The sequence below is a fragment of the Suillus subalutaceus genome, assembly GCF_016647625.1.
Source record: "Suillus subalutaceus strain FC151 chromosome Unknown DFJ58scaffold_2, whole genome shotgun sequence".
Classification (NCBI taxonomy): Eukaryota; Fungi; Basidiomycota; class Agaricomycetes; order Boletales; family Suillaceae; genus Suillus; species Suillus subalutaceus.
In genome coordinates this window covers 186,146-208,804 of record NW_024540251.1, presented here as the reverse complement: position 1 = coordinate 208,804, position 22,659 = coordinate 186,146, and the positions used below count along the sequence as shown (strand labels likewise).

Genomic DNA, 22,659 nt, shown 5'->3' with positions numbered 1-22,659 from the left:
ACGACGCACCACGGTTGAAAATGCGGCAAAAGTGTCAGAGGTGGGAGGAAAGCGGTGCATGTTGTTAAGACTACTCGTACGAGCAATTTAAAATTCAACCTTGCAACTTTGATCAAATGAACTGAGCGTCGCAAATTAAAACAGCGGCGAGCAGCGAGAAAGTGACGCGTACCCGAGTCCATCGGCTTTGTCATAAACACGGCTGACCCAAAAATGGACACGCCGAACAACTACGTCAGAGGCCGAGCGCTTTCGTCGACGGCGACTGTGACGGCGCACAGATGCGTATTCGAGACTATATAAATCACTGCACCCACTGTGATGATCCCCTACCTGACCATCATCATCAATCCCCCTGATTAACATGCACCCCTACTATCACAACCACTACTTCCGTGGCCCATCCCGCATCCTCTGGTTCATCCTCGGTGCAGGTGCTGCTACTTTCTGGCATTGCAATCGCCAGATGCGCGAACATCGTGCACAGTACTTTCCTTGCGTCATGCATCGACGTCACGTAGAAGGGAGTGGCGAACACCCTACTCCCCCTGTCTACTCTAAGCCTGACGCTCCAACGCCCCAGGAACAGAGGTGGAACTTCATCTATAGGAGGCAGCCTGACCGCAATGGGGATGGAACCGCGGGTTGGAATCAACGAGAGTGGGAGGAGGACAAGGAACGCCTTAAGGAGATTCAGAAGCGCACCGAGGATGCGGTGAGTAGAATGAAATTATGATAATATCTAGTATCCTCACTCATACCGGTTTCTTAAAGATGCTCGATATGTCTGAATCCACCCTAGAGTCCATTGTCTCTACAGTGGAAGCACTGAAAACCGTACGCCCTCCCATTCATTCTGTAGATCCAGCTTCTCAGAATGAACGTCCAGAAACTCGCTCAACACAAGACCCAACGCGAACAAGAACGAAAGAATTACGAAGAAGAACTCGAGAAACAAAAGAAAGATCCTCTTCGATATGTTTAAATCAAAGTACCGTGCATTACATATGTACATCATCACCCCTCCCTCGTTATCCATTTAATTGGATTCTGGCATTGTAACTAACCACTATATAATGACGCACATTCACTTATTGTTGACACCCTTCATTTACAAGTGTCACATAATGGTATCGCAGGTATCCCACTAAGCTTGGTCATCCGGGTGCATTCTTCGGATATATGCTGGAGCTTTAGGTTCCAGCTTCCCCTGCTCCTCAGCTAATTTAAGGCATCAATGACCGTTCACACAAACACAACCAATATACTTACGTGTAGCATGCCAGAAGTAGACGATGAGGCCAAGGACGACGACGCAGAAAGCAGGGAAGTACAGCCAGTATGGCGAATAATGCTGCAAAAATTTAGTCCCCATCGACCCCCACAGATACGTAACACTCACGAAAAGGAAAAGACCTATTAGCATACAATCAGTCGTCCTGAGAGTAGTCACAAGGAAGATGATAGCGTACCAAAAAGAAGACCATAAAAGTCACTCGTGAGCAGACTGATGTTATAGAAGGGTGACGACGCCATGCGGTACAGCAGAGGAGCAACCGTATAAAGGGTAAACATCGCTGTTAACGAGCATTAGCATGAGAATCAAGCTAAAATTTAGTAGAAACCGACCAGCTGTATAAGCAGCAAGAAAGCCAACTGAAAACCCCAATCAGCCAAATTCACATTATGTCCATATCAAATCAGCCCACTCGTAGCACCATTCCACGACGCTGTAGTCATAGCCGCATGCTCCAAACTAGCAGCCTGGATCCCATTAATCAAGGTCCCCCACATACCAAGTTGGCCAACGACCTGCTAGGGTAAGATGCGCGATCCTCCATTAAAAGCGCCTCACCCACCTCATAAAGCGGCGATCTCCTCACAAAGAACTCTTCTGTGGCATTGGCTGATGACCGTCATCAATACGACAATTTGTTCACCTGAAGGATAACGTACTAAAGCCGTATAGCGTCGCTCCAACGATCATGAAGGCGTCGCCTTTCCCCTTGCTTAGTGCAGGGTAGTTCTTGTCTGTGAGCATGTCCGAAGATACTAGCATGCCGAGTCCTCCGACACACACTAGGATGCCCTGTGTGCGCCTACTCAGACATGGAGATAACTACGTTTTGATGATTCCTCACCAATACCTGAGTCCAATGATACTTCGTACGCATGTACACCCAGCAAAAGAACAGGCAAACAGGAATCGCCCAACTAAGACAGACCCTGTGAGATGCAGTACACAGATGAGTGGCCGAGTATGACTCACGCATCGAGAAGCATGCAAGATAGCAGATCGGTATAGTTGTATGCCTGTTCGATAAGAGACGATGATTGATGCGTGGTCGAAATGAGCGGAGATGTATGCTTACCTTTACGACCAAGAAGTTGCCCTCAACATCACAAGACGCGAGGATGAAATCTATGGCGTATCAGAATGTCTTGCCGGCGGGAATGACGATGATATCACGAACATTTCCACCCATCCCTATATACCATCTGACCCCAACCCTTAAGACCATCTTCAATATCCACCTGTCATCAGCATTGATTAAGGAAAAAGAAAGCCATGCTTACACTTATACATCGTATACGGCGTATAAACGAGAAACAACGAACAGTACCTGCAAGAACGAATATAGGCGCTACAAATCATCACAAGAATCGAAACACGCACAAAAACCATGTCTGCGTAGTCGACAAGGTCCAATTCCTAGACACCAGCTCGGTCGTCGTGACATTAGTCACCGTTATGCACAGAGAAACCACCTGTCCAGCCAACAGCGAGAGTGCGAAGCGTCTAGTCCATATACTCTTCCACCTAGCCCAGGAGCTGCTCGTGAAAGCAGCCGGAGAAGAATAGTCGATCGGAGGGCGAACATAGTCCCGCTCAAGATCGCTTGCATCTACGACTAAGTGCGCTGAGGTCGCATCCTCGAAATCGTGCTTGGAATCGAGAGACTCGGACATGGTATCTCTGGTAGTACTGCGACCGTCGATGCTCGGTCCTGGATCTGAGAACATCGATCTCTTTATGTTCCTTTTCACTAATTGCACACGCCCAGTTGGGAGCTCAGCGCTGCCCAGAAAGGATCTCAGGAACGTGTGGTCCTAGAGACAGAACCATCTGGACGTGTGCTTTTAAACTGTCAGGTGACGGCCTCAATGGCACGTGGTGCCTTTCGATTTTTTGTAATGGGGATAGCATCAACCAATCAAATTCATTTACTCGGTTTTTAATAGTGTTCTCAGTGTCCTATAGGCAGGTAAAATAGAACGAAGACAGTGCATGCAGCACACTGGGCTCAACAACGCACATGCTTGGCAACCCTCCTCTCAAACTATATCAGCGAAAACCCGGTGACACTCTTACGCTACTGCCAATGTCATGATGACATGTGCCTGACGTTCAAGTAATATCCCAAACAGTTGAACTGAGCCAGAGTACTTGGCAAATGCCACAACCTAATGAGCATTGGAAACAAATGTCGAATGATCTAACAGTTGTAGGTGCCTTGAACTTTGACCAGCAGCGTATCCTGTTTGTGCATATATTAGTTTATGGCGATTTGAAGTTTTTAACTTGTCAGGTCACTAAATTTGATCCGCTTGACAACGGAAGGCAGGTTCAAAGCGGTGATACCCGCGGACCTCAAAGCGACCACCAGTAGCCACCAGTCCATTATAATAATATCAGACTACCGTTTATCCGCAAAGAAACGCTGGACATGCATACATTAACTGAGAGCGCACAGAAAAGACATCGCGTCACTCACCTTCAAATGTCGTAACTGCCACGTGCACGTAGCAATGAGCACTCCAATCTGCAACACGCTATACCAAACAGCCTTTGAATTGGTGTTCTCACTCAAATTTCGGAAATCCGCCTCTCTCTCCCGCTGGTACTGCTGTTCCCTCCGAATTTCTTCAAGTTTTTGGTTGAGGTCGCGGAGTTTGCTGCTAAGTTCGCCGATGTGGGTACGGTCGCTCTCGATGTCTGGTTTCGTGCTTCCTACGACGATGTCCAGATAGAGCTTGATGTGCGTGCTTGACCACCATGACGTGTAGTTGGTGGAAATGCAAATGGAGTGGTCGCCTGATTCGTGGGAGGTGAATGTGAAACGACCGTCGGACGGACCTCTCGTCTTTGTGACGACGTGTGACGTTTCCATTTCCTATGGGCAGAAACTGCGTGTGAGACGTGTTGTTTGTAAGGGCGCCTTTGGGCCGTACCTCCACTTCAACTATGATTCCGAGTTCCTCGTTTAGAATATATTGTTGGGTGCTGTCAGCCCACTCTAACGCTCTGTAATGCCCTATGATGCAAGGTAAGACATTCGAGGTGCTCCCGACCGGTGACAAGGATACTTACCCTCAACCACCGTGTCTGATGGCAGTTCTTCCACAAAACATCGCTTTTCGTTTGCATCCAAGTAGAAATGAAGGGCATTAACTGTCGTTATTAAGAAAAGGAAAGACGGAAGAAGCACCGAAAGTCGAAAGGCGAACATGTTGTTCGGTGAGCGGGATGAAGTTCACGAGGAAGAAGATTGGAAGTCACGTGTTGCATACTCAGAAATTTCACGTCCTGCGAATCATTTCATCATTCATACCATGGCTCCTGCACGATTCCAACCGTCGTCTATCAAAAATAAGATAAAAAGAGAAGAGGTTTCGCGCAAGCTGAAAAAGAGCAAAAGCCAGGCAAAACTACAGAAAAGGCTCGATCAGGCCAAGGTCGAAGCCAACGACCCGGCAGCAAAGAAAGTGCGGGCAACGATCCATCTGTACTCCTTTCACAGCTGACATCGTATCAGAAACGTATTTCAGAAAATGTACCCCGTACGCTCGATAATACCCGCGAGGCAGACCCAGCTATGCTCTCTGCAGCTGGCCCTTCATCTGCCCAGCATGCGGAATTCTCCAATGATATCGCATCCGATCCTTTTGCGGACTATTTCAACTTCACGCTGGATCCAACTATCCCCCCGAAGGTTCTCATTACAACCTCTGCAAAATCCTCGAAGGGCACGTATGAGTTCTGTGATGAGTTGGTAGGAGTATTTCCAGGTGCTGAGTTTATACGGCGGAAAAAAGGGAAAGGCTTCGAGATGGGTCGAATAGCTGGATGGGCTGCTGGCCGTGGTTATAAGCATATGCTTGTTGTGAACGAGGACATGAAGAAGCCAAGTTTGTTGTCTCGGCCATATTTGTTATCAAAGACTCATGGTTTTCTAGATGCTATCACCTTGGTGCATCTCCCTAATGGTCCTATGGCGTATTTCAAGCTTACGTCTATAGAACTCACAAAACAGATATATGTGAGCCCGCCTTACATCTCATCGCTGGTGCAGAAATAACGGACCTGTATCAGGGTCACGCGAGAGCAACGCCACACAACCCCGAGCTTGTTCTCAATAATTTCTCGACTACTCTGGGACACGGTGTTGGACGAATGTTCCAGACTTTATTCCCGCCATTACCTGAATTCCAGGGGCGACAAGTAGTCGCGCTTCACAACCAGCGTGACTTTTTGTTTTTCAGACGTCATCGGTAAGGGAGATCACAAGAATTGAATGAATACGGTTCTCAAGCGAAAATATTAGGTATGCTTTCCGCTCGCCTGAAAAAGTTGCTCTGCAAGAAATCGGGCCTCGCTTCACTCTGAAACTTCGATGGCTCAAAAGAGGACTGCCAGCAGTTCAAAACTTTGGGGCATCGCCAGATGCCCTAGAGATCAATGTCGGGACTGAGGAGTTGCCTGAACCTCCAGAAGAACCGCCCATGCCAGAACAAGACGAGGAATCGGAGATAAAGCCGCCTGAGCCCCTTCCAGTGAGCAATCCTCCAAAAGATAACGAGTATATCTGGCGTTGGAAGGTAATGTTCTGTCCACTCGTTTACGAACATCTGCTGATTACTCTGTAGCCTGAGCTTGAGACGACAAGAAAAACATTTTTCTTATGATGCAAGATATCTCTGTTTGGAGAAGTGGAAGATCCATGGGAGATCGTAGTACCTGTAGGCTGTGGTAGTACGTATAGCAATCGGTTTGGATCGTCAATCATCCTTGTTAGTCCATCTGTGATACTGCAAAATAAAAGAAACGAAAAAAGTCATGCGGTACGACTATTTGACATCGCAACATCCTGTCAACAAAGTTATTTACTTCGCTTTGTATGATGACGGTTCTTGCACTTATGCAATTGTCATGTCTACTCCGTCGCCTTCGAATTCGCCACAGGATAATGTGAAGCCTGCAGATTATAGAGATGTTTTTGCTGTATGTCCTTCCTGCATGTCATCTCAAACTGGTTGTCCGCATTCACCGTGACGGTAATGACAGGCCCGACAATCATACACCCAACATACAGAGTGCGTTTCCTTCTTGCGCACCCTCTCCCTTCCTCAATAACCTTGTCGTATTGGTGCTCAGTCCATGCGAACAAGCAGCAAAAGCATCTTTGAGCTGCATGGACCGCAATGACTATAACCGGGACAAATGTATGGAATTCTTCCAGGCATATAGGGACTGTAAGAAGGCGTGGGTGAGAGACTAGCATCCCTTCTAAGTCTGAAACTTTTGTGCTGACTATGTTCTAGCTGGAGCAGAGACGCGAGGATCGTAGAGCTGGCCGACCTACGCCTATATGAACCGCATCACAGTGCCTGGCCGCCGCACATTGGTTGATATACACCTCGTCATTTTTATTTAGACACGAATTTTTATTTTGCGCGGCATGATATATCATGAAGACGACGTAAATTCTCCAGTGCGCTCGACAGCTTTGTTAACGGCTACAATGGCACATGTGCAACCACAGCCTCAAGCAAGTCCTCAGAACATACTGGTGGAAGAAAATTGTATTCCAAGCGTATGCTATCAACCGTGCATGTACAAAATAAGTGTAACAAGATCAATGAAATAAGTATACATCGCGAGAGATAATGAAACTAAATGAGTCAGTGTACCGGTGGATGAGAATACAAATCGAAGCAGACCTCGGCGTAGAGAAGGAAATGGAAAAATGAAAGGATACTGATATTTGCTAGAGAAATAAAGTCCATGATGAGATAATTTGTTCGTCTCGTAGAAGTCAAGAGAAAAACAAATCGAGGGAGGAAACGAAAGGAATGAAACGTACATACCAGACTCGGAGAGGAGTCTATGATGAAACTGACCAGTCGAGCGAGGAAAATACAGATCGAGGAGGTACTAGTAGAGAAGGAAACGAGAAGCGACTTGCTCTGATAGATGCGTGCATAATCATGGTGGTGGCCAGACACGCGACGTGGTGTAGTATGCGTAGACTGGAGGTGGCCTTCGACTCCTTGGGCGGTGAAGCTCCGGGTCGTAGGGGACAGAAGGAGGCCGTCATCCGGATTGGTCGTAGGGGACCTGACATCGGACATATGCTGTGCGTAGCTGTGTGTTAGCGCGGAGGCGGCCTTGAATCACTTGGGCTGTGGGTGAGCCCAGATCGTAGGGTTCAGTGAAAAAGGCCAATACATCTGACTCCGCGTTGCTGTTTGGGATCTAGGCTGTCGAAGCAGAGGGGTTGCGAGAGGAGGCAGCTTGAAGTGTCTGGTGTCGCGCTTCGTAACCAGGAGCAGAGGCTTCAGCTTCAAGGTGGAAGCAGGGCGATCGCCGATAGAGAGCGTTTCCATATTTCGAGTCAGCGCTTCGATGGGGCAGCCGGGTTCAGGAAGAGCAACGCCAGGATCGGTAGATGGACTATCGGAAAGAGAGAGCGCCTCCATACGTCGGGTCAATGCGTCCATAGAGTAGGCGGGTTCAGGGAGCAGAGGACAATGAATGGGAGTAGATGTATTGTGGCAGTTGTTGACTAGAATGAGTGGTCGAAGCTTGGAAGGACGAGGCGGGTCATTGATAGCGAGAGCTGTCATTTTTGCAATTAGAATGCCAAGCGTAGGTTCTAGTGCATGTTCCTTCTGAGGCTGTGGTTCAGAACAATCGTCCTAGAGACTCAAACGTCAGGGAATGTGAAAACTGAGGATGCGCTGCGTCTTACTTCGTGGACGGTGCTTTCATCACTAAACGATTTACAGTCGTTGGCGTCCGAGGCATCGTCCGAGAAGACGTCAGTAACTGAGTCATCGTCATGAGGTGCAAGAGTAGTGGTGGAATCGATAGACAGGCGTTTGCAGTAGAGGTCCGGCGAAGTGAGAGTGATGCAAGTATTAGAACACGTGATTGGGGCGGACGTTGTTTCCGTCGATTCGATTAAACGCGATGGAGATGAAGTCGGAGATGGCTGTAAATGATACGGTTCGACAGGCTTAGGCGTAGCGATGGTGGTGTTGTCATCAGGGGTGCAAGTAGAAATTGGAGCGGATACTGTTTCCGTCGATTCGATTAAACGCAATGGAGATGAAGTCGGAGATGGCTGCAAATGATACGGTTCGACAGGCTGAGGCGTAACGGTGGTGGTGTTGTCATCAGGGGTGCAAGTAGAAATTGGAGCGGATACTGTTTCCGTCGATCCGATTAAACGCAATGGAGATGGAGACGGAAATGGCTGCAAATGAGGTTCAACAGGCTGAGGCGTAACGGTGGTGGTGGGGTCATTAGCGGATGGAGGATTAGAGTCGGCGTCGGCGTCCCTGGGAAGGGCGGGCAAATGCTTGGGCTCGTTGCTGAGGATCCTCTGTGCAGCTTTGTCGGCGGCGAGAACCAGGGTGATCGTCGACAAGCAGACAGAATATACAGCGAGGCCAGCGGAAGCCTTCTCTGCTTTGGACAGGACCTGAGCGGTGTTGTCGACGACAGCCCGTTTGAAGCAAGAGACCGTAAGGAAGCCAGTGACGGCGACGCGGGAAGTAATGGTCATGGCAGTAGAGAGAGTCATGGTAATGAACGCTGATTGAGAGAGGTGAAGATCGTAAGAATATGCTGGTGGTAAACTGAGGGAGGGAAATATTTGCGAGGGCACCCCATATTTATACTCCTGGAAGTTGCCTAGAAAATCAAGGTCTGTGTACGGGCGATAAACAGAATCGATCGCGACGCGCTCGTCACGTGTTCGGAAAATCAACCAGTATATAATCTCGCGTACATAGTTCCAGCATCTGAAGTTCCCCCGTGTGTCGACCGAATTAAAGCAGAGTGCAAACGCCTATATCTCCTTCCGTGCCTCCAGCCGCAAATGATCCGGAGCGAGAATGCCCTCTACTGGTGTGCCGTTCTTACCAACTATTTTAGCGCACAAGTCTACAGTAACCCATGCGGAACCCTGGTGAACGTGTTTTGTGAGGCCGCTATCATGTAAAATGTAATCCCGCAGAAGGGGCAGTGTGGTGGAGAGAGGGGAAGGGTGAGCTGACAAGACGGCGAGGATAACGATGGTCGAGGCGCACACGATAGACGAGTCATGAGTTCCTTGCGATGGCCGTTCCGTAATGTTCACCTTGATACTTGCAGCCAACAACTTTCTGCTTCTGCTGAGAAGTGATCCCTGGTGGTGCAACATGGCGCAGACCTCCTGTGGACTACGAGTGAAGTGAGATGTATAAGCGCCTTGTGATTATGCTTTTGTTAGTTACTATCTGTGTGATACGAGCTAGTAATTGTCTACCACCGTTACGAATGAAAGGGCGGATATCACTGAATGCGATTTACGTAGCGTATCAGTCGAGCGATGGTATTCCTCGACCGGACACAAGGCATTGACGATGCGTGCCGTCCAAGGTAGTATGTCATTCGCTCACGTATTGCGGGCAATCTCTTGAATCCTTTCTGAAGGCCTGAGTAAAAAATGGAAACTCAAGGGAGCTGGACAAACAGAACGCAAAGACCAGCGATCATCAAACTCTCTATAATGACACCATGAGATCCTCGGGCAGCACTCGAGTGATTATCACATCGCAATGGGGCACTTCATTTGCACGAAATCAAAGCATCGGTACAGAACAACATCAGAAGCGGTACAGGACGTACATACGACCGAGCAACTAGATAACCACTTCCAGCCTCCCAAAAGGAGTGATCAATCAAGAGGTGGGGAGCGGAGGAGGAGCATCTGGCTGAGGGGCAAAGATCAAATTAAGTGGGGGCGTCGTTTGACTGTCCTCGTTCAAGACTGTAGCGATGATAGAGCGTCCAGCGAAGGACCGCCCAGCAAGCGCCTTGAGACCTGCCTGTGCACCTTCGGCATCAACATACTTGACATACACACGGCCAACACCCGCTGCTTCATCTGCGCGCTGAGCTTCAATGGCAGTCTGCTGACCAGGCTCTCCAGGAGCCCATTTCGATTTGTCTTTCTTGACCGGCCGAGGAATGCGCAGATCTTCAACATTCCCGTATTTGGAGGCTTCTTCTTTGACGTCCTCGTACAAGTCGCCATATTCGTCGTCATTGGTAAGGTCGTCAGGAGTAACCATGTTGAGCATGAGAAGAATACGAGCATCGGCATTACTGCTTTCACCAGCAGGCATGATAGGTCGAGGAATCTCTGGAAATTGGTCGTAGGGAAGGTTTGGAATCATGCCCGGTGTACCGGGTTTCGCGCCGACCGAGGCTCTCTGTACAACTAGATAACGGTCTCCTAGCTCCATGCCGTTCAAGCTTTGAATGGCAACGTCAGTAACAGAGGCATCCACATATTCGAAGAATGCAAAACCCTGCTCGTGTGCACGATTAGATATAATCAATCAGGATTGACAAGCGGAAGAATACCTTGGATGAACCATTGCCATTTTCACGAACCAAGTTGAAGGCTTTGAGCTCGCCGAAACTCTTGAGCAACTCCTGTACCTGCTCCTCGTTCAAGTAAGTCGGCAGACCACCCACAAACACTTTGTTGATGGAGTCAGGGACGTTGGTTGAAACAACGCCTGGAACATGGACGCTAGGAACAGTGATCTCAACACCACCATAGTCCTTGGGTCGCCGAATTTTGAGTGGACCATTGATAAATATGATACCGTCGAAGGCCATAGCAGCCGTTGCATCTTCTGCGCTGCGGAACTACAAAAGACAGAAGGTCAAACATACCCAGTACCGGCCAAAAGATGCACAAACCTCGACAAACGCATAGTTCTTCTCGTAATTACACTGGACTGCAAGGACAGGGTTTCCGGGGCCACCAGTGCCAATGTCCATTTCAATCATTTTGCTGTTGAAGAAGTCGGCAAGATTTTGCTCATTGACCTCAGGTGTGATACTGCCAATGTACAGGCGACGGGATTGCCGAGATAAGTTCGGGTTGCTTCCAATTCCCATCCCAAAAGTCTGGACTGGGATTGGAGGCGGCAAACCAGCGATACCAAGGATAGGAGGAACTTGTGTGCGATTCGCTCCAGGAAGGTTAAAAAGACCTTTTAAAAACGTGACAGTTAGACACCCTTGGAGAACTGGATGGTCGACCAACCTGTTTGTTTGGCTTGCATGGCGGAATATTGTTCGTATCCTGGAGCATGAACATCCCATCCTGAAGCTTTGCGCCTCCGCTGGGCCAAAGGAAGTGCACCCTCAGGTGTAGGAGACCTTCGTTCTGGAGTGCCAAGCCCATCCCGTCCCTTACGCCCACCACGGCGAGGAGATCCTTCCTCACGACCTCTACCATGTCGATGCTCGCGGTTCTCTTCGCGGTGCTCTCGGCGACGGTCATTGTCATGACCACTACCACGCTTCCTGCGGTCATCGAAGTCACGACCACCGAAGTCACGGCGTCGGTCGTCTCGACGATCACCCAAATGTTCTCTGTTTCTGTCTCTGTCCCCTCTATCTCTGTGGCCATGGCCATCCCTGTCACGGTCCCTGTAATCGCGGTGTCCGTCGTCACGCCTCCGGCGGTCGCGCTCCTCACGGAAGCTGTGCTCTAGAGAAAGAATAAAACCACGGGTAGTGAGTAACGTGTGATGCTGCTGGTGGGATCAGCAGTTCGGCGAGGAGGTGCATTTGCTGTATCCTAGCTAGCTAAAAAAGAAACACGGGGCAAAAAGAGGACGATACTCATGGAACCATGAGTTTATCATCTTTCGCAGGAAAAATTCCAGGCAAAAGATGAGGCAAAGAACAAGTACCTCCAGCAGTGCCTCTCGAGGAATACAAGTCGGCTTTTTTGCGCCTACTCGTGAAAATGACGCATGAAGAATGGGAGACCAAACTCACCTTCTGCCATATTTGAGTCTTTTGCTTGATGTGGTTCGTGTTCAAGGAAGGATCCAAGCTTTTGGCGATGTGAAAAAGTTACGTCAGCCGGGTCCTCTGACGCAGCACTCTGCTGCCACTCCAGGCAATAATAATTTGACCACTTGAACTCGTTCTGCTATGCCTACGGACCTTCCATACGCTGCTGACGCTGAAGTCTCTTTATCCTATGACGAGATAGAGGTACGCACTCCCCTGCACTTAAGTTTGGCATCTTTCAAACTTTGTTATACAGGTCCTTCGGCTACAATACGAGAAGGAGCTTGGGCAGTCTCACATCACCGTCCAGACTAAATTCAACTATGCATGGGGGCTAGTGAAGAGCCCAGTACGCGAAAACCAGGTCGAGGGTGTGCGACTGCTGCAAGGTTTGCGTTGCTTTGATATCTCCTTTTCGCGGTGTCTGACTTGACGCTGCACAGAAATATACCGGACAGAGCCGTCAAGACGGCGAGAGTGCTTGTACTACCTAGCACTTGGATACTATAAGATGGGCAACTTCACAGATGCAAGAAGTTTCAATGGTATGTTGAGGATGTGCTTCCTTACACTTTCTTTCTGGTTATTTATACTCAATGCGCAGACCTCCTGCTTTCACGGGAGCCCACCAATATGCAGGCACAAAGTCTAGCATCACTGATAGACAAGGGTGTTACGCGAGGTACGTCATTTTTTGGAGTATTTTTGCGTCTTGCTGATCTGGGTGCGCAGAGGGATACGTGGGTATGGCACTTGCGGGCGGTGTAGCCGCAGTCGGCACCCTCCTCATCGCGGGTCTCATACGGCGAGCAACCCGCAAATAATTCGAAATGAAGAACTCTGACACGTCTTTCTATTTACACTGTTGCACCGTCACCCTTGCTGTCTGCACCCATGCATTATTCTATATCACGATTATCCCTTTGCGCAATACACTATTTCGTAAATATCGGTCACTGGCTTCGTATGTACAGTAGCGGTTGAGTATTCTGGACACAATGCGATATATGCCAAATATATACTGCCTTCCTTACTCATATGAAACCTAAAAGTGAATCAAGCACGCGAGGGCGACGGTTACATTATAAGGTAGGTTTGTGAAGATGAAGGTCCTCCCGGCAGGTCGGCCCTAATGCTCGTGTTGTGTTTCTCATCTTGCGGCTAGAGTCATTATCTCGAGACCATGGCATACACATTGACCTCTTGCTATTGTAGATTATAATAACCCCTTCGACACTTCATTCAACCCCCGAGATGAGGAACTCCACGACCTTGTACAAAGCAGTGGAGTCCATGAGCATTAGTGCTAGCCAGGATCACCGTCACAAATTTTGTCGAATGGCTCCAAACTCCAGCTCAGTTGACAAAACAGGTGCCAGTGACACGAGCAGGCCGCAGTTATATATTATCTTCCCTCATGTAAAACCTAAAGGTGAACCGAGTGTGCGAGAGCTATAATTATATTAAGTTAGCGAGTGTTCTACAAAGACGAGAATAATGCATCCAGAAATATGGACAATCATTGTCACTGATGGTATGAATCCGCATTGTCATGTGGTATAGATACTGGGCGGGGTAAATGTTGCAGCAAAGATACATGTAATTGAACCACTCTCCGATCGTACAAGTCCGTATGTGAACGACAAAACCCGTGAATTCTATGTGAGTGCAAGTGTGATTATTTTCGTACTCGTGGAGCTGTGCTATTGTCATGTCGGTAAGAAAACAGCTGCACCGCAGTCAGTGCTACAATTGTAACAGGGCTGTGTTGAGCTACTCACTTGCTTGCGTGTTCATTTCTTCTGTCGATAGCTAGATGCACACTGTAGGTTTTGCGACCCACGAAAGGGTCATAACGTACCTTGAACGAAACTATTCCAATGAATAGAAACGATATGCATACTCCTGTCTGGAACATTATCCAGAAACAAGCCCACACTGAACAATTTTATCAGCTTCATCCAATGGACCACCACATAAAACATCACCATGCGCAGATATTCGTGGAAACATAAGATTGAACTGCGTGCAGTCAGAATCGTTCGCTTTTCGAAAGAACTTGTCATCTGTCAAATCCCCTACAACGAATCAAGCGAATGGATGATACATGAAAAGAATGGAGGCATACAAATAACGTAGAACGTGCTAGAATCACAAGTTCCGTTAGCTTGAGCTCTCAGGACATACACAGCATCGATACATACTTCATAACGCCGACGAATAAGCAGTACCATCGAAGGGCTTGCCTGTTTAGGTTTCAGCACAAGGCGATGCCATCGAATCGCTCCACTCACGCATGTCCGATAAACCAGAAGCCAACAAGTAGACCCTCGTAAAACAATGTAAGCAGGATAGTCCTGCATCGACGTCAGAGCATCCGTGGAAGCAAGGTGAGATCCTTTGGCTCACAGCTTGTCTCGCACAAGAACCAACGGAGTAATAAGCCCCAGGCCAAGGACAAAGCTCAGAATTTTGGCGACAAGAGAATCGAAGCCTGCCAGTATGAAGGCGCCACCGAAGACACTTGATCCTACATACCCTGCTGCGAGTATGATTGGTGGATGGCCGCCCTCGACAATGGTCGCGCCTGTTATTATGTTCGTTATAAGATGCGATTCGGAATCAAAATGGATCGTGCGTACCACCTAAATTTGGATCGATCGTTACCGATGATATGGTGCCTCCAGTCAGGACGGCCTGGACACCGAACGGCATTGTTCAAACAGGAACTGTGCCTGGCAGCGAGACAAACTCACCGCTACGATGTGGCAAAACTCATGCCACCCAATGGTAAAGAGTTTAAGCGGGTTAATTAGCGTCCGTGCGACTGGTATATTCCAGATTCCGAATATAACCACGGCGTAAACAACGGTCTGTGGGTGAGTTCAAACACAAGATGTTATGGAAGAGTACGTGGATTTAAAAGACGTACAACATATAAAACGACTATCTGAGAAGGGTTAGCACAGTTAAGCCATGCGGTACGTGTCACTTTAAGGCGTCATAAAAAATACACGAACCTGGTCGTGAGTTGGGGTGAGTGGTGACGTTTGGGGCGCCTGGGTAGCAATGGGAACATCCCTTGGATACATGGGTTGGCAGTCAATGCCTGCCGTATCGATGAAGGCTCTCCAGACACAAGAAATAGAAGAGAAACAAGAGATCGAGGACAGCAGAAGGAGGCGTGAACGCGAATTTTGAGAGTCGATTTCCTCGTGGACGCCTCAAGGCTCGAAGTGCTTAAGTACAAGTCACAGCAAACCCCGCCTCTCTTAAGCACTGTCATGTCCGTTTCCGTAAAGGTTCGATTTTCGTGGGAGAATGAAAGGCGCGTCAGTCACGTGTCACACACGAACGCGTTGATTGCAGTTTTGAGCGGAGTGCGAATCCAATCCAATAAAGTCTAGGCACTTAGGGAGTTGTATGACTTGCCACACTTGCTTCTCCCCTCTACCACATCACATACTTGCCGTCAATTGCTTGTTTGATTCAAAAACATGGTGAGTGTACGCTTTACAACATTTTGAGTCATCAATTAAATGGCTTTCATGCAGTCTGGAAAGGGAAAAGCGTAGGTTGCATACCTGCCCCTGGCTAAGCGCAGGAAGCTCACATTCCTTCAACAGTGGAAAATCTTCGTCTGGAAAGACCGGTAGCGATTCAAAGGCTCAATCGCGTTCATCAAAAGCCGGTCTTCAGTTCCCTGTCGGCCGTATCCACAGATTATTGAAGAAGGGCAACTACGCACAGCGTGTTGGTGCTGGTGCTCCTGGTGCGTCACATCCGCCATGTGGTTGCAGATATTAGACTGAAAATCGCTCAGTATACCTTGCTGCTGTCTTGGAGTATCTTGCTGCTGAGATTCTGGAGCTTGCTGGCAATGCTGCCCGTGATAACAAAGTCTGTGACATCCATTCCTTTTTAGCGCGCAGTTGTTGAACCATAAACAGAAACAACGTATCGTTCCCCGCCACCTTCAACTTGCTATTCGTAATGACGAAGAGTCAGTCTTTATACTTGGGTGTTGATCTGATATATTCATGTGTCCGTGTCCCGTCAGGTTGAACAAACTCCTTGGTGATGTCATCATTAGCCAGGGTGGTGTCGTACCATTCATCAACCCAGAACTTCTTCCCACGAAAACCAGCAAGGGCAAGAAGGAGGGTGCTTCACAGGAGGTCTAGAGTGCTGCAGAGATTTGTATTCCACATTTGTATCATTGTACTTGTTCGCCTTAATCTACATAATTGTACCATAGATATCGCAAACGTCAAGCGGTATTTTAGTTTGAACTGAACAACAGGCTGCACTCATCGAAACCCAGACAGCACTCGTGACATAAGTTATATTGCAAGTCAAGAGCATGTACATATCAAGGGCATATTCTGAGCTAGATCATTGTTTCATGGGTCCGAATTATATGCAAGCATTTCAGCAAAACCTCATATCCTGTCAACCACTTCATCTGTCAACAACGTCATCCTCCGCATCACTAGCCATAGTCCTCCTGGAGAAAGCAACACTTCTGCCAATCTTGACCTTGCCATCCGCAGCCCCCAACATAGATCCCGGACGTGTTGTCCCACCAGAGAGCCTCTTGTAGTTTGGGGACGGTGGAGGAGACTTTGACATCGAACTCCTGTTCAAATTCGCCACCATGCTGCTTACACTCCCACCGGCCGGTCGTGCGACACGGGATGTCCGCGGACCGCGCACAACCGCCGCTTGTCCAGAAGAATGCCTCGATAAATTAGTTCTTCCGGCGCTCAGAGCCTGATCTTCTGCTGGAACAGCAGGTGTGGCAGTTGAAGCGAGGGGAGACGGACTACGCGCCGGCGATGCGTTGCCAGTGCGTATGGCTGAGTTGCGCCTGAGTGCCTTGATCGGGTTGTGGGGCGTAGCGGGCGTCACGGACACTGCAGGCGAAGATGGCTTCTCATCCATCACAGGGGGTGGCGAAGCAGGCGGAGAAACGAAAGAAGTAGGCTGCATGCTAGGGCTAGGGACATCATCAACTTCCGGAGGCGGTTCCTTGAACGTAGGCCTGGGGGGTTCGTCGAACTCAGGGGGTGGCTCTTTGAACTCTGGACGTTGAGGCGTAGAGTCGTCTTCAACAACAGGAGGGGAGATGACAGATTGTTCAGTACGATCAAATTGCTCACGCTCCTCAACAGCTGCATCAGACGTTTCCGGTTCAGTGTCGAAGCTCTTCGACTCTGAGATCGGTGAAGCTTGGACTGCGGCACGTGGAGCCTCTTCTGGAACACGTTCTGGGATTGTCGCATCCGGAATCTGAGCAGCAACTCTCTGTGCTGCTTGCTGGGCAGCTAAGATCTCCCGAGATGGAGCACCAACAGAAATTCTGCCTCGACTCATACGCATGTCAACAGGTGCTGTGCGCTTCCGGATTGGGATGCGTCGCTCGGACTCCCGCTTCTTCCTGGCGATAGTAGGTGGGAGAATATCATCGTAGTTCTTGAGCAGATCGATGAACAGAACTACACAGCCTAGAGTATGAAATGATGGACATGATGAATGGAACAACCACTTACGCGTAGGGTGGCGGTCCTGGATGGACAACTCCGTCTCCACTTTGGGTTTGATGATCGCTGTCAGATTGCGTCAGTTCTGTACTGTGAGTCGTGTAACTAGGAACGTACTGCGGCCGATTGACAGAGCCAACTTCGTGAAGTAGATATCATCTGGTTCCTCCACACTTGTCGATTCAATCAAACTACAGCGCAACTCAGCAATTTATCGTGAAACCATACGTAGTGGACGTACTTTCTGAGATGAGAGACAATAGTATCTAGGACATAGAGATGGACCTTCGGCAGACGCTGAAGAGCCACTTGCAAGTCCTGGAGGTGTTGTTCTTCCGAAACATCGCCATCAGCCTTGGCAGACCCAACTATCCTCACCATTAGTCTTCAGACCCGTCGGTACACATTCCAACTTACCTGTGGGATAGAGTTTCCTGATATCATCCCATCCCTCCCAAAGCGCCAGGGGCGGATCAAGCTCAAGAGCCCACAACTTGATACCACCTGCGAGCACAGGAGCATCATATTTGGCAAGCATCTCAAGCGAGAAAGGCTGCCCGGGAGGGACGGCATTGAGAGCCTCTCTAAGGTGATGCAACACAGGGAGTGGAACTTCGTAAATCCAGGCTTTCCGTTTTTCTAGACAGGCATCTCACGCTCTGCATGACTCTGCACGATAGATTCCACTCACCTGAATCATTTGGCAGACGGTCATATGTTTCGGTCAACGCATTGAGCAACGCCGTCAGCACTGGTGGGATCAAATCTTTCTTCTCCTCGCCAGAGGTAAGTGCGTTCCAGCCACCCTCAGCCCACTTACGCAGGTCAATGCCAAAGACCACGTCTGACTCATCATGCGCAACAGACTCATACAGCTGCGGGACGGGTCTGAAGGGACCGGTGCGGTAGCGTTCCATGAGCGCGGTTAAATCCCCGTCGGGCTGGTATGAGGCAACCAAAGTGGCAGAACGTTCAATGGATGGTTCGAATGCCTTGGGTATGGTGGCCAAAGTTCCTTGGTACTGAAGTAACACTGCAACGACTTGGAATCATGTTCTTGACGTGTGATTCACGAGGGCTTACCTGTCTTGACGGCTCTCAGCCTCTCCATCTCCCCTCTCTGGAGCGTTTTCAAGGTTTCCTCAATACGTTCCTCGAGACCAAGCCTCTGTCTGTCAAGTTTTCTGACAGCGACTCGATAGATTTTGTCGGCCTCCTCGGCCTCCTCACGAAGCCTAATATGAACGGGCTCAGTCTGTGCGTTGGAGTTCAAGGCCTTTGTAACGACGTTCACGAAATTGTTCGAGCGCTTGATCAGGTTATCCGCCAGAGGTGCAAGGTTACGCTTCGGCGCGGATGATGCATTTTCTGTTTCGGATCCAAGTTCGAAAGCCTAGTGGCATAAATGAACACTTCAAAGATCATCATATCGAATCAACACCCACCTTCGGTCGGAACTGATAGTACGCTTCATCAGAATGCTCAAATCCATTACCAAATTCGCCAATACGACGGAGGAGACCGTCTCTTTCTGTCAGCTCCCTCGCAGCGTCTTCAGCCCGATCGAGATTGCCATCAAAGCCTGGTATATTGGTATTCAACCAAGCAACGAACTCTTCACCCGTGAAGCAATCGGAATATTCTCCAAGTAAGGGGAACCGGATGGACCGTAGCGTCAACTCGGTAGCAGCTCGTGAAAGCAATGCAGAAACGGCAGTCGGGGGTATTGCCAAACCTGCTAATAGAATGGGCGTCGGAGGCAGGGGTGCTTCCATGGTTAATGGGGACGTAGTCTCCAACTTTGCAGGAGGCAAGGGAGGCGACAACGGTGGCGGAGATTCCATTAGACCAGGCGACGGCGACTCTACTGCTCTCCTTTTGCCCTTGTCCACTTTTGTGAAAGTATTCTCTTCTGATGCCTCGCTTGCTGCATCAGATTCCACGCCTGAATTCGAGGGTACCAGCAGCCTTGCGCTGGATTTCCTTGAACCGCTGGGCAATGCGTTCAGACACTGTACCCGAGCGCTGTGGTTGGGTGGTCTTGTCGCGTGGCAAAAGGCGCGGAGAGGTCGTGTAATGATCTCCCAGATCGTTGTTAGGTGCAAACTTCGCGCTGGTAGACAACGTTGTATCAGGTTTGGTGGGTGGAGATAGGACAAAGGAGTACTCACTCATCCTCTGCCTCATCTGCCCGACGTGTCTTTTGCAGATAAGAGTTCTTCAGTTTAATAACCTGAGTTTGGGTGAGGATCTCGTGCTTATGGTCTGAGCTGTCTCTTGCCAACACACACCTCTTTCTGTGAATCTTCATAAGTACGCAGCCAGTTGTTCATAGCCATAGCTTTGCTGGAAGAAAGGCGCTCCTGCAAAGGAATGAGATCACGAGTGGACAACACGGCGTGTCTGCATATTTACCTCGTATCCCTGAGCCCATTCGTTAAATGGGTCTGCTACAAGAGCCCGTAAATCCTTGGAAATGTCTTTGTGAACTTGGCCCTGTGTTTCCGACTCTGCCTGAAGTCCACGGAAGGCCATCAACAACGAAGCTCCATCATCCTTGTTGAAACCGGCGCCTACAGGAGGTTAGCCTGCGGTTTCAGCAGAGAGGCCATATTCCACCGACCATATGAGCCAATTACTGCAGGGTGCTGCAATGATGTTGCAATTTGGGCCTCAGCGGCTGCACGAGCCTGCAATATCTCGTTTCAGGACATCTGAAGTATCGCGAAAGAACTCACTCTTATGAAGGTGACAATGTCATGGTTCTCCACTACACCCTGAAATTGTCAAGATATGAGACAAATGCCCTAAGTTAGAGACGCGTCCTTACCTGTTCAAGCTTATTATACAAAACCTCCAAGCCTTTCCGATAATCTTGAGTCCAGAACGAGTTAGTAAATGTTAACGGCAAGGATAGTACTGCCATGAATGAATATTGAGCACTCTGAACAGTATGTCCAAGAAATAGTCTTGAGTAAAACGATGTTCAGGCGCACTGCTCCAACGTTGGGGTACGGTACTAGACAAACAAGGTGTGTGCAGGGCCATCAGGCAGTAACAATATTTCCACGTGGCGGACATATCGGGTAGGAATTACTATGACCGCTTAGCTAAAGACGCGAACTGCAGCTGTCGCTCAAACATTTACGATTGCATTCAAAACGAAATACTGTAACGCTGCTCCTGAAATGTATATCTAGCTAGCCTCAACGGTGAATAAAATTTTACAAAAAGGTGAGCATGATGGTCTTGCAGGGGGAACCGGTTACCGTGTATTGCGGAATTTGCCGAAATGACATTGGACTAATTTTTGGTTTGAGCAGGCTTGAGCGGAAACAAGTCTTACGGGGTCAGCATCAGCAGACGACGACTCGAGTGTCGAACACGACTCATTCTGCGTTAATTTCTGCCAATGGGTCATGTCTCAAAACGCCTTTATTCCTCTGCTTCAAAGCTAGCTGTTTCCACTTCACAACTGAAGCAGTTTCCGCCAAAAGAGGCCATCCTCAGACCAGACTCTGGCAAACCGAATTTCTTTGACCCGGAGTCATGGGCAACTCTCCAACCCCCACCCACGTCTGCCCTCACCGCTTTCGCTCACCGAATAGGTCTTGCAAACGTGCTGTCATCGGCAGACGTAGTTCGACGCGCTTGCACACACAAGTCGTTCGTCAATCTTCATGCTAAATATTACCCTTCGAGCCCTGCGCCCCCAACAAACGCAAATCTTGCGACGCTAGGAAACGCGTTGATGGGACTATTTGCATCTGAACATCTTCATGCCGCATACCCGCATTTGCCGACCCGCGTTTTAAAGGCTGCAGTCAGCGCTCACGTTGGTCCATTGACATGCGCGAGTGTCGCTCAGGAAATGGGTGCAGTACCCCTATTACGGTGGCATAGACAGGTAGAGTATTAAATGTTAACAGTACAAGCTCCTTGTCACTGATCTAATATTTTAGCCTACCACACCAATGTCTCCAGCACTGCTGCACTCGGATGCATTAGCATCAATACCGAGAGCAATAACTGCCCTCGTTTACCAAGAAATATCACTCCAATCTGCACGAAAATTTGTCCAGTCGTTTTTCTTGAGTAGGCAGGTTGACCTGCGGAGCATGATCAAATTCCGTGACCCCAAACGAGCCCTTATAGAAACTGTGGAAAAATTCGGTCATGAACGTCCAAAATCTAGGTATGGTGCTTGGAAATGATGTTCGTGTCTCACTGAACTGAAGAGCCTTTGCCACACAGATTACTCAAGGAGACTGGTCGTTATTCGAATTCGCCCGTGTTTGTAGTGGGTATTTTTTCTGGACAGGACAAGCTTGGTGAAGGTTTTGGTAGTTCGTTGAAGATGGCAGAATACCGGGTAAGCACCTTCCAGGTATACATACCTATAATCATCTTACTGTAGTTGCTACAGGCGGCTGAAGACTCGCTACACCGGCTATACCTTACTCGGACGCCAGACCACCTTCTCCAAGTCCCCTCATCGACATTCCCTTCCAAGCAGGGTAATGTCTACAAGACTGGATCGGAGGCACCATACACCCCCGGGGTGCTCGGTGAGGCTGAAATTCTGTATGCGAGTTCAGGGCGCAGCAATATCGTCGCTCCTAAGCGACCGACACTAGAGGAGATAGAGGCCAAACGGGAGGGTCTGGATGTATAGTATACAATCTTGCTTAATCTGCACAGTTTACTCTTGAAGTCTTAAGAGCGATGCGAAAACCCCATATGAGAAGGGACGATTGTATTCCTTCTATAGGGCTGACCAGCGAAGGCCAACAGGCCAACACTCATCCTGCACTTGACCTAGACAACCTATTTGACCGTGCTAAAATTCCACTTCCGTCATTCAATATACTTCCACGTCCAGGATGTAGATTTCAGACGACGTGCTTAGAAGCAGCAGGGCACCCCCTCATCCAGACAGATCGGGAGATCCCCGTCTATGTC

General features: G+C 48.9%; 11 protein-coding genes across 11 annotated transcripts; 6 read left to right on the top strand and 5 right to left on the bottom strand.

Moving 5' to 3' along the window:
- The first annotated feature begins 211 nt into the window (after positions 1-211).
- On the top strand, positions 212-1,046 carry DFJ58DRAFT_177643 (uncharacterized protein). The gene is made up of 3 exons (XM_041379061.1): positions 212-715; positions 775-837; positions 890-1,046. The coding sequence occupies exons 1-3, from the start codon at positions 365-367 to the stop codon at positions 983-985; spliced, it is 510 nt and encodes a 169-aa protein (XP_041250802.1). The 5' UTR covers positions 212-364; the 3' UTR covers positions 986-1,046.
- DFJ58DRAFT_177582 (DUF914-domain-containing protein) lies at positions 942-3,147 on the bottom strand. Its single transcript, XM_041379060.1, has 14 exons — positions 2,678-3,147; positions 2,578-2,624; positions 2,475-2,522; positions 2,373-2,422; positions 2,270-2,313; positions 2,142-2,214; positions 1,957-2,089; positions 1,860-1,906; positions 1,710-1,812; positions 1,630-1,656; positions 1,473-1,577; positions 1,403-1,416; positions 1,273-1,354; positions 942-1,221 (listed from the first exon to the last, which is right to left on the bottom strand). Exons 1-14 carry the CDS (start codon positions 3,022-3,024, stop codon positions 1,148-1,150), a joined length of 1,194 nt encoding a protein of 397 aa, XP_041250801.1. The 5' UTR covers positions 3,025-3,147; the 3' UTR covers positions 942-1,147.
- Positions 3,148-3,205: 58 nt separating this feature from the next.
- Positions 3,206-4,556, bottom strand: DFJ58DRAFT_903041 (emp24/gp25L/p24 family/GOLD-domain-containing protein). Its single transcript, XM_041394845.1, has 4 exons — positions 4,373-4,556; positions 4,234-4,316; positions 3,777-4,175; positions 3,206-3,722 (listed from the first exon to the last, which is right to left on the bottom strand). Exons 1-4 carry the CDS (start codon positions 4,509-4,511, stop codon positions 3,699-3,701), a joined length of 645 nt encoding a protein of 214 aa, XP_041250800.1. The 5' UTR covers positions 4,512-4,556; the 3' UTR covers positions 3,206-3,698.
- Positions 4,557-4,606: 50 nt separating this feature from the next.
- Positions 4,607-6,109, top strand: DFJ58DRAFT_694176 (Brix-domain-containing protein). Its single transcript, XM_041383429.1, has 6 exons — positions 4,607-4,767; positions 4,818-5,190; positions 5,239-5,321; positions 5,375-5,553; positions 5,607-5,880; positions 5,929-6,109. The coding sequence occupies exons 1-6, from the start codon at positions 4,615-4,617 to the stop codon at positions 5,965-5,967; spliced, it is 1,101 nt and encodes a 366-aa protein (XP_041250799.1). The 5' UTR covers positions 4,607-4,614; the 3' UTR covers positions 5,968-6,109.
- A 75-nt stretch (positions 6,110-6,184) lies between these two features.
- Positions 6,185-6,916, top strand: DFJ58DRAFT_754494 (uncharacterized protein). The gene is made up of 4 exons (XM_041388003.1): positions 6,185-6,283; positions 6,347-6,375; positions 6,437-6,548; positions 6,604-6,916. Exons 1-4 carry the CDS (start codon positions 6,212-6,214, stop codon positions 6,652-6,654), a joined length of 264 nt encoding a protein of 87 aa, XP_041250798.1. The 5' UTR covers positions 6,185-6,211; the 3' UTR covers positions 6,655-6,916.
- Positions 6,917-9,751: 2,835 nt separating this feature from the next.
- On the bottom strand, positions 9,752-11,694 carry DFJ58DRAFT_177530 (uncharacterized protein). The gene is made up of 3 exons (XM_041379059.1): positions 11,045-11,694; positions 10,700-10,990; positions 9,752-10,644 (listed from the first exon to the last, which is right to left on the bottom strand). The coding sequence occupies exons 1-3, from the start codon at positions 11,450-11,452 to the stop codon at positions 10,012-10,014; spliced, it is 1,332 nt and encodes a 443-aa protein (XP_041250797.1). The 5' UTR covers positions 11,453-11,694; the 3' UTR covers positions 9,752-10,011.
- Positions 11,695-12,227: 533 nt separating this feature from the next.
- DFJ58DRAFT_754478 (uncharacterized protein) lies at positions 12,228-13,217 on the top strand. The gene is made up of 5 exons (XM_041388002.1): positions 12,228-12,358; positions 12,411-12,543; positions 12,598-12,699; positions 12,759-12,836; positions 12,887-13,217. Exons 1-5 carry the CDS (start codon positions 12,296-12,298, stop codon positions 12,976-12,978), a joined length of 468 nt encoding a protein of 155 aa, XP_041250796.1. The 5' UTR covers positions 12,228-12,295; the 3' UTR covers positions 12,979-13,217.
- A 379-nt stretch (positions 13,218-13,596) lies between these two features.
- DFJ58DRAFT_177473 (peptidase M50B-like-domain-containing protein) lies at positions 13,597-15,416 on the bottom strand. The gene is made up of 10 exons (XM_041379058.1): positions 15,175-15,416; positions 15,087-15,104; positions 14,911-15,027; positions 14,797-14,851; positions 14,564-14,741; positions 14,449-14,511; positions 14,359-14,400; positions 14,283-14,299; positions 14,143-14,232; positions 13,597-14,092 (listed from the first exon to the last, which is right to left on the bottom strand). Exons 1-10 carry the CDS (start codon positions 15,244-15,246, stop codon positions 13,932-13,934), a joined length of 813 nt encoding a protein of 270 aa, XP_041250795.1. The 5' UTR covers positions 15,247-15,416; the 3' UTR covers positions 13,597-13,931.
- A 164-nt stretch (positions 15,417-15,580) lies between these two features.
- On the top strand, positions 15,581-16,473 carry DFJ58DRAFT_754460 (histone-fold-containing protein). The gene is made up of 6 exons (XM_041388001.1): positions 15,581-15,654; positions 15,709-15,725; positions 15,781-15,926; positions 15,978-16,054; positions 16,105-16,157; positions 16,215-16,473. The coding sequence occupies exons 1-6, from the start codon at positions 15,652-15,654 to the stop codon at positions 16,336-16,338; spliced, it is 420 nt and encodes a 139-aa protein (XP_041250794.1). The 5' UTR covers positions 15,581-15,651; the 3' UTR covers positions 16,339-16,473.
- Positions 16,474-16,486: 13 nt separating this feature from the next.
- Positions 16,487-20,765, bottom strand: DFJ58DRAFT_694159 (uncharacterized protein). The gene is given in 15 exon segments (XM_041383428.1): positions 16,487-17,652; positions 17,707-17,763; positions 17,815-17,888; positions 17,939-18,065; positions 18,115-18,336; positions 18,389-18,730; positions 18,781-19,090; positions 19,143-19,642; positions 19,659-19,810; positions 19,869-19,930; positions 19,989-20,060; positions 20,113-20,270; positions 20,321-20,387; positions 20,436-20,474; positions 20,528-20,765. 15 exon segments carry the CDS (start codon positions 20,621-20,623, stop codon positions 16,616-16,618), a joined length of 3,315 nt encoding a protein of 1,104 aa, XP_041250793.1. The 5' UTR covers positions 20,624-20,765; the 3' UTR covers positions 16,487-16,615.
- A 69-nt stretch (positions 20,766-20,834) lies between these two features.
- DFJ58DRAFT_903034 (ribonuclease III domain-containing protein) lies at positions 20,835-22,554 on the top strand. The gene is made up of 5 exons (XM_041394844.1): positions 20,835-20,931; positions 21,021-21,604; positions 21,660-21,892; positions 21,952-22,069; positions 22,124-22,554. The coding sequence occupies exons 2-5, from the start codon at positions 21,110-21,112 to the stop codon at positions 22,370-22,372; spliced, it is 1,095 nt and encodes a 364-aa protein (XP_041250792.1). The 5' UTR covers positions 20,835-20,931; positions 21,021-21,109; the 3' UTR covers positions 22,373-22,554.
- The last annotated feature ends 105 nt before the right edge of the window (positions 22,555-22,659 follow it).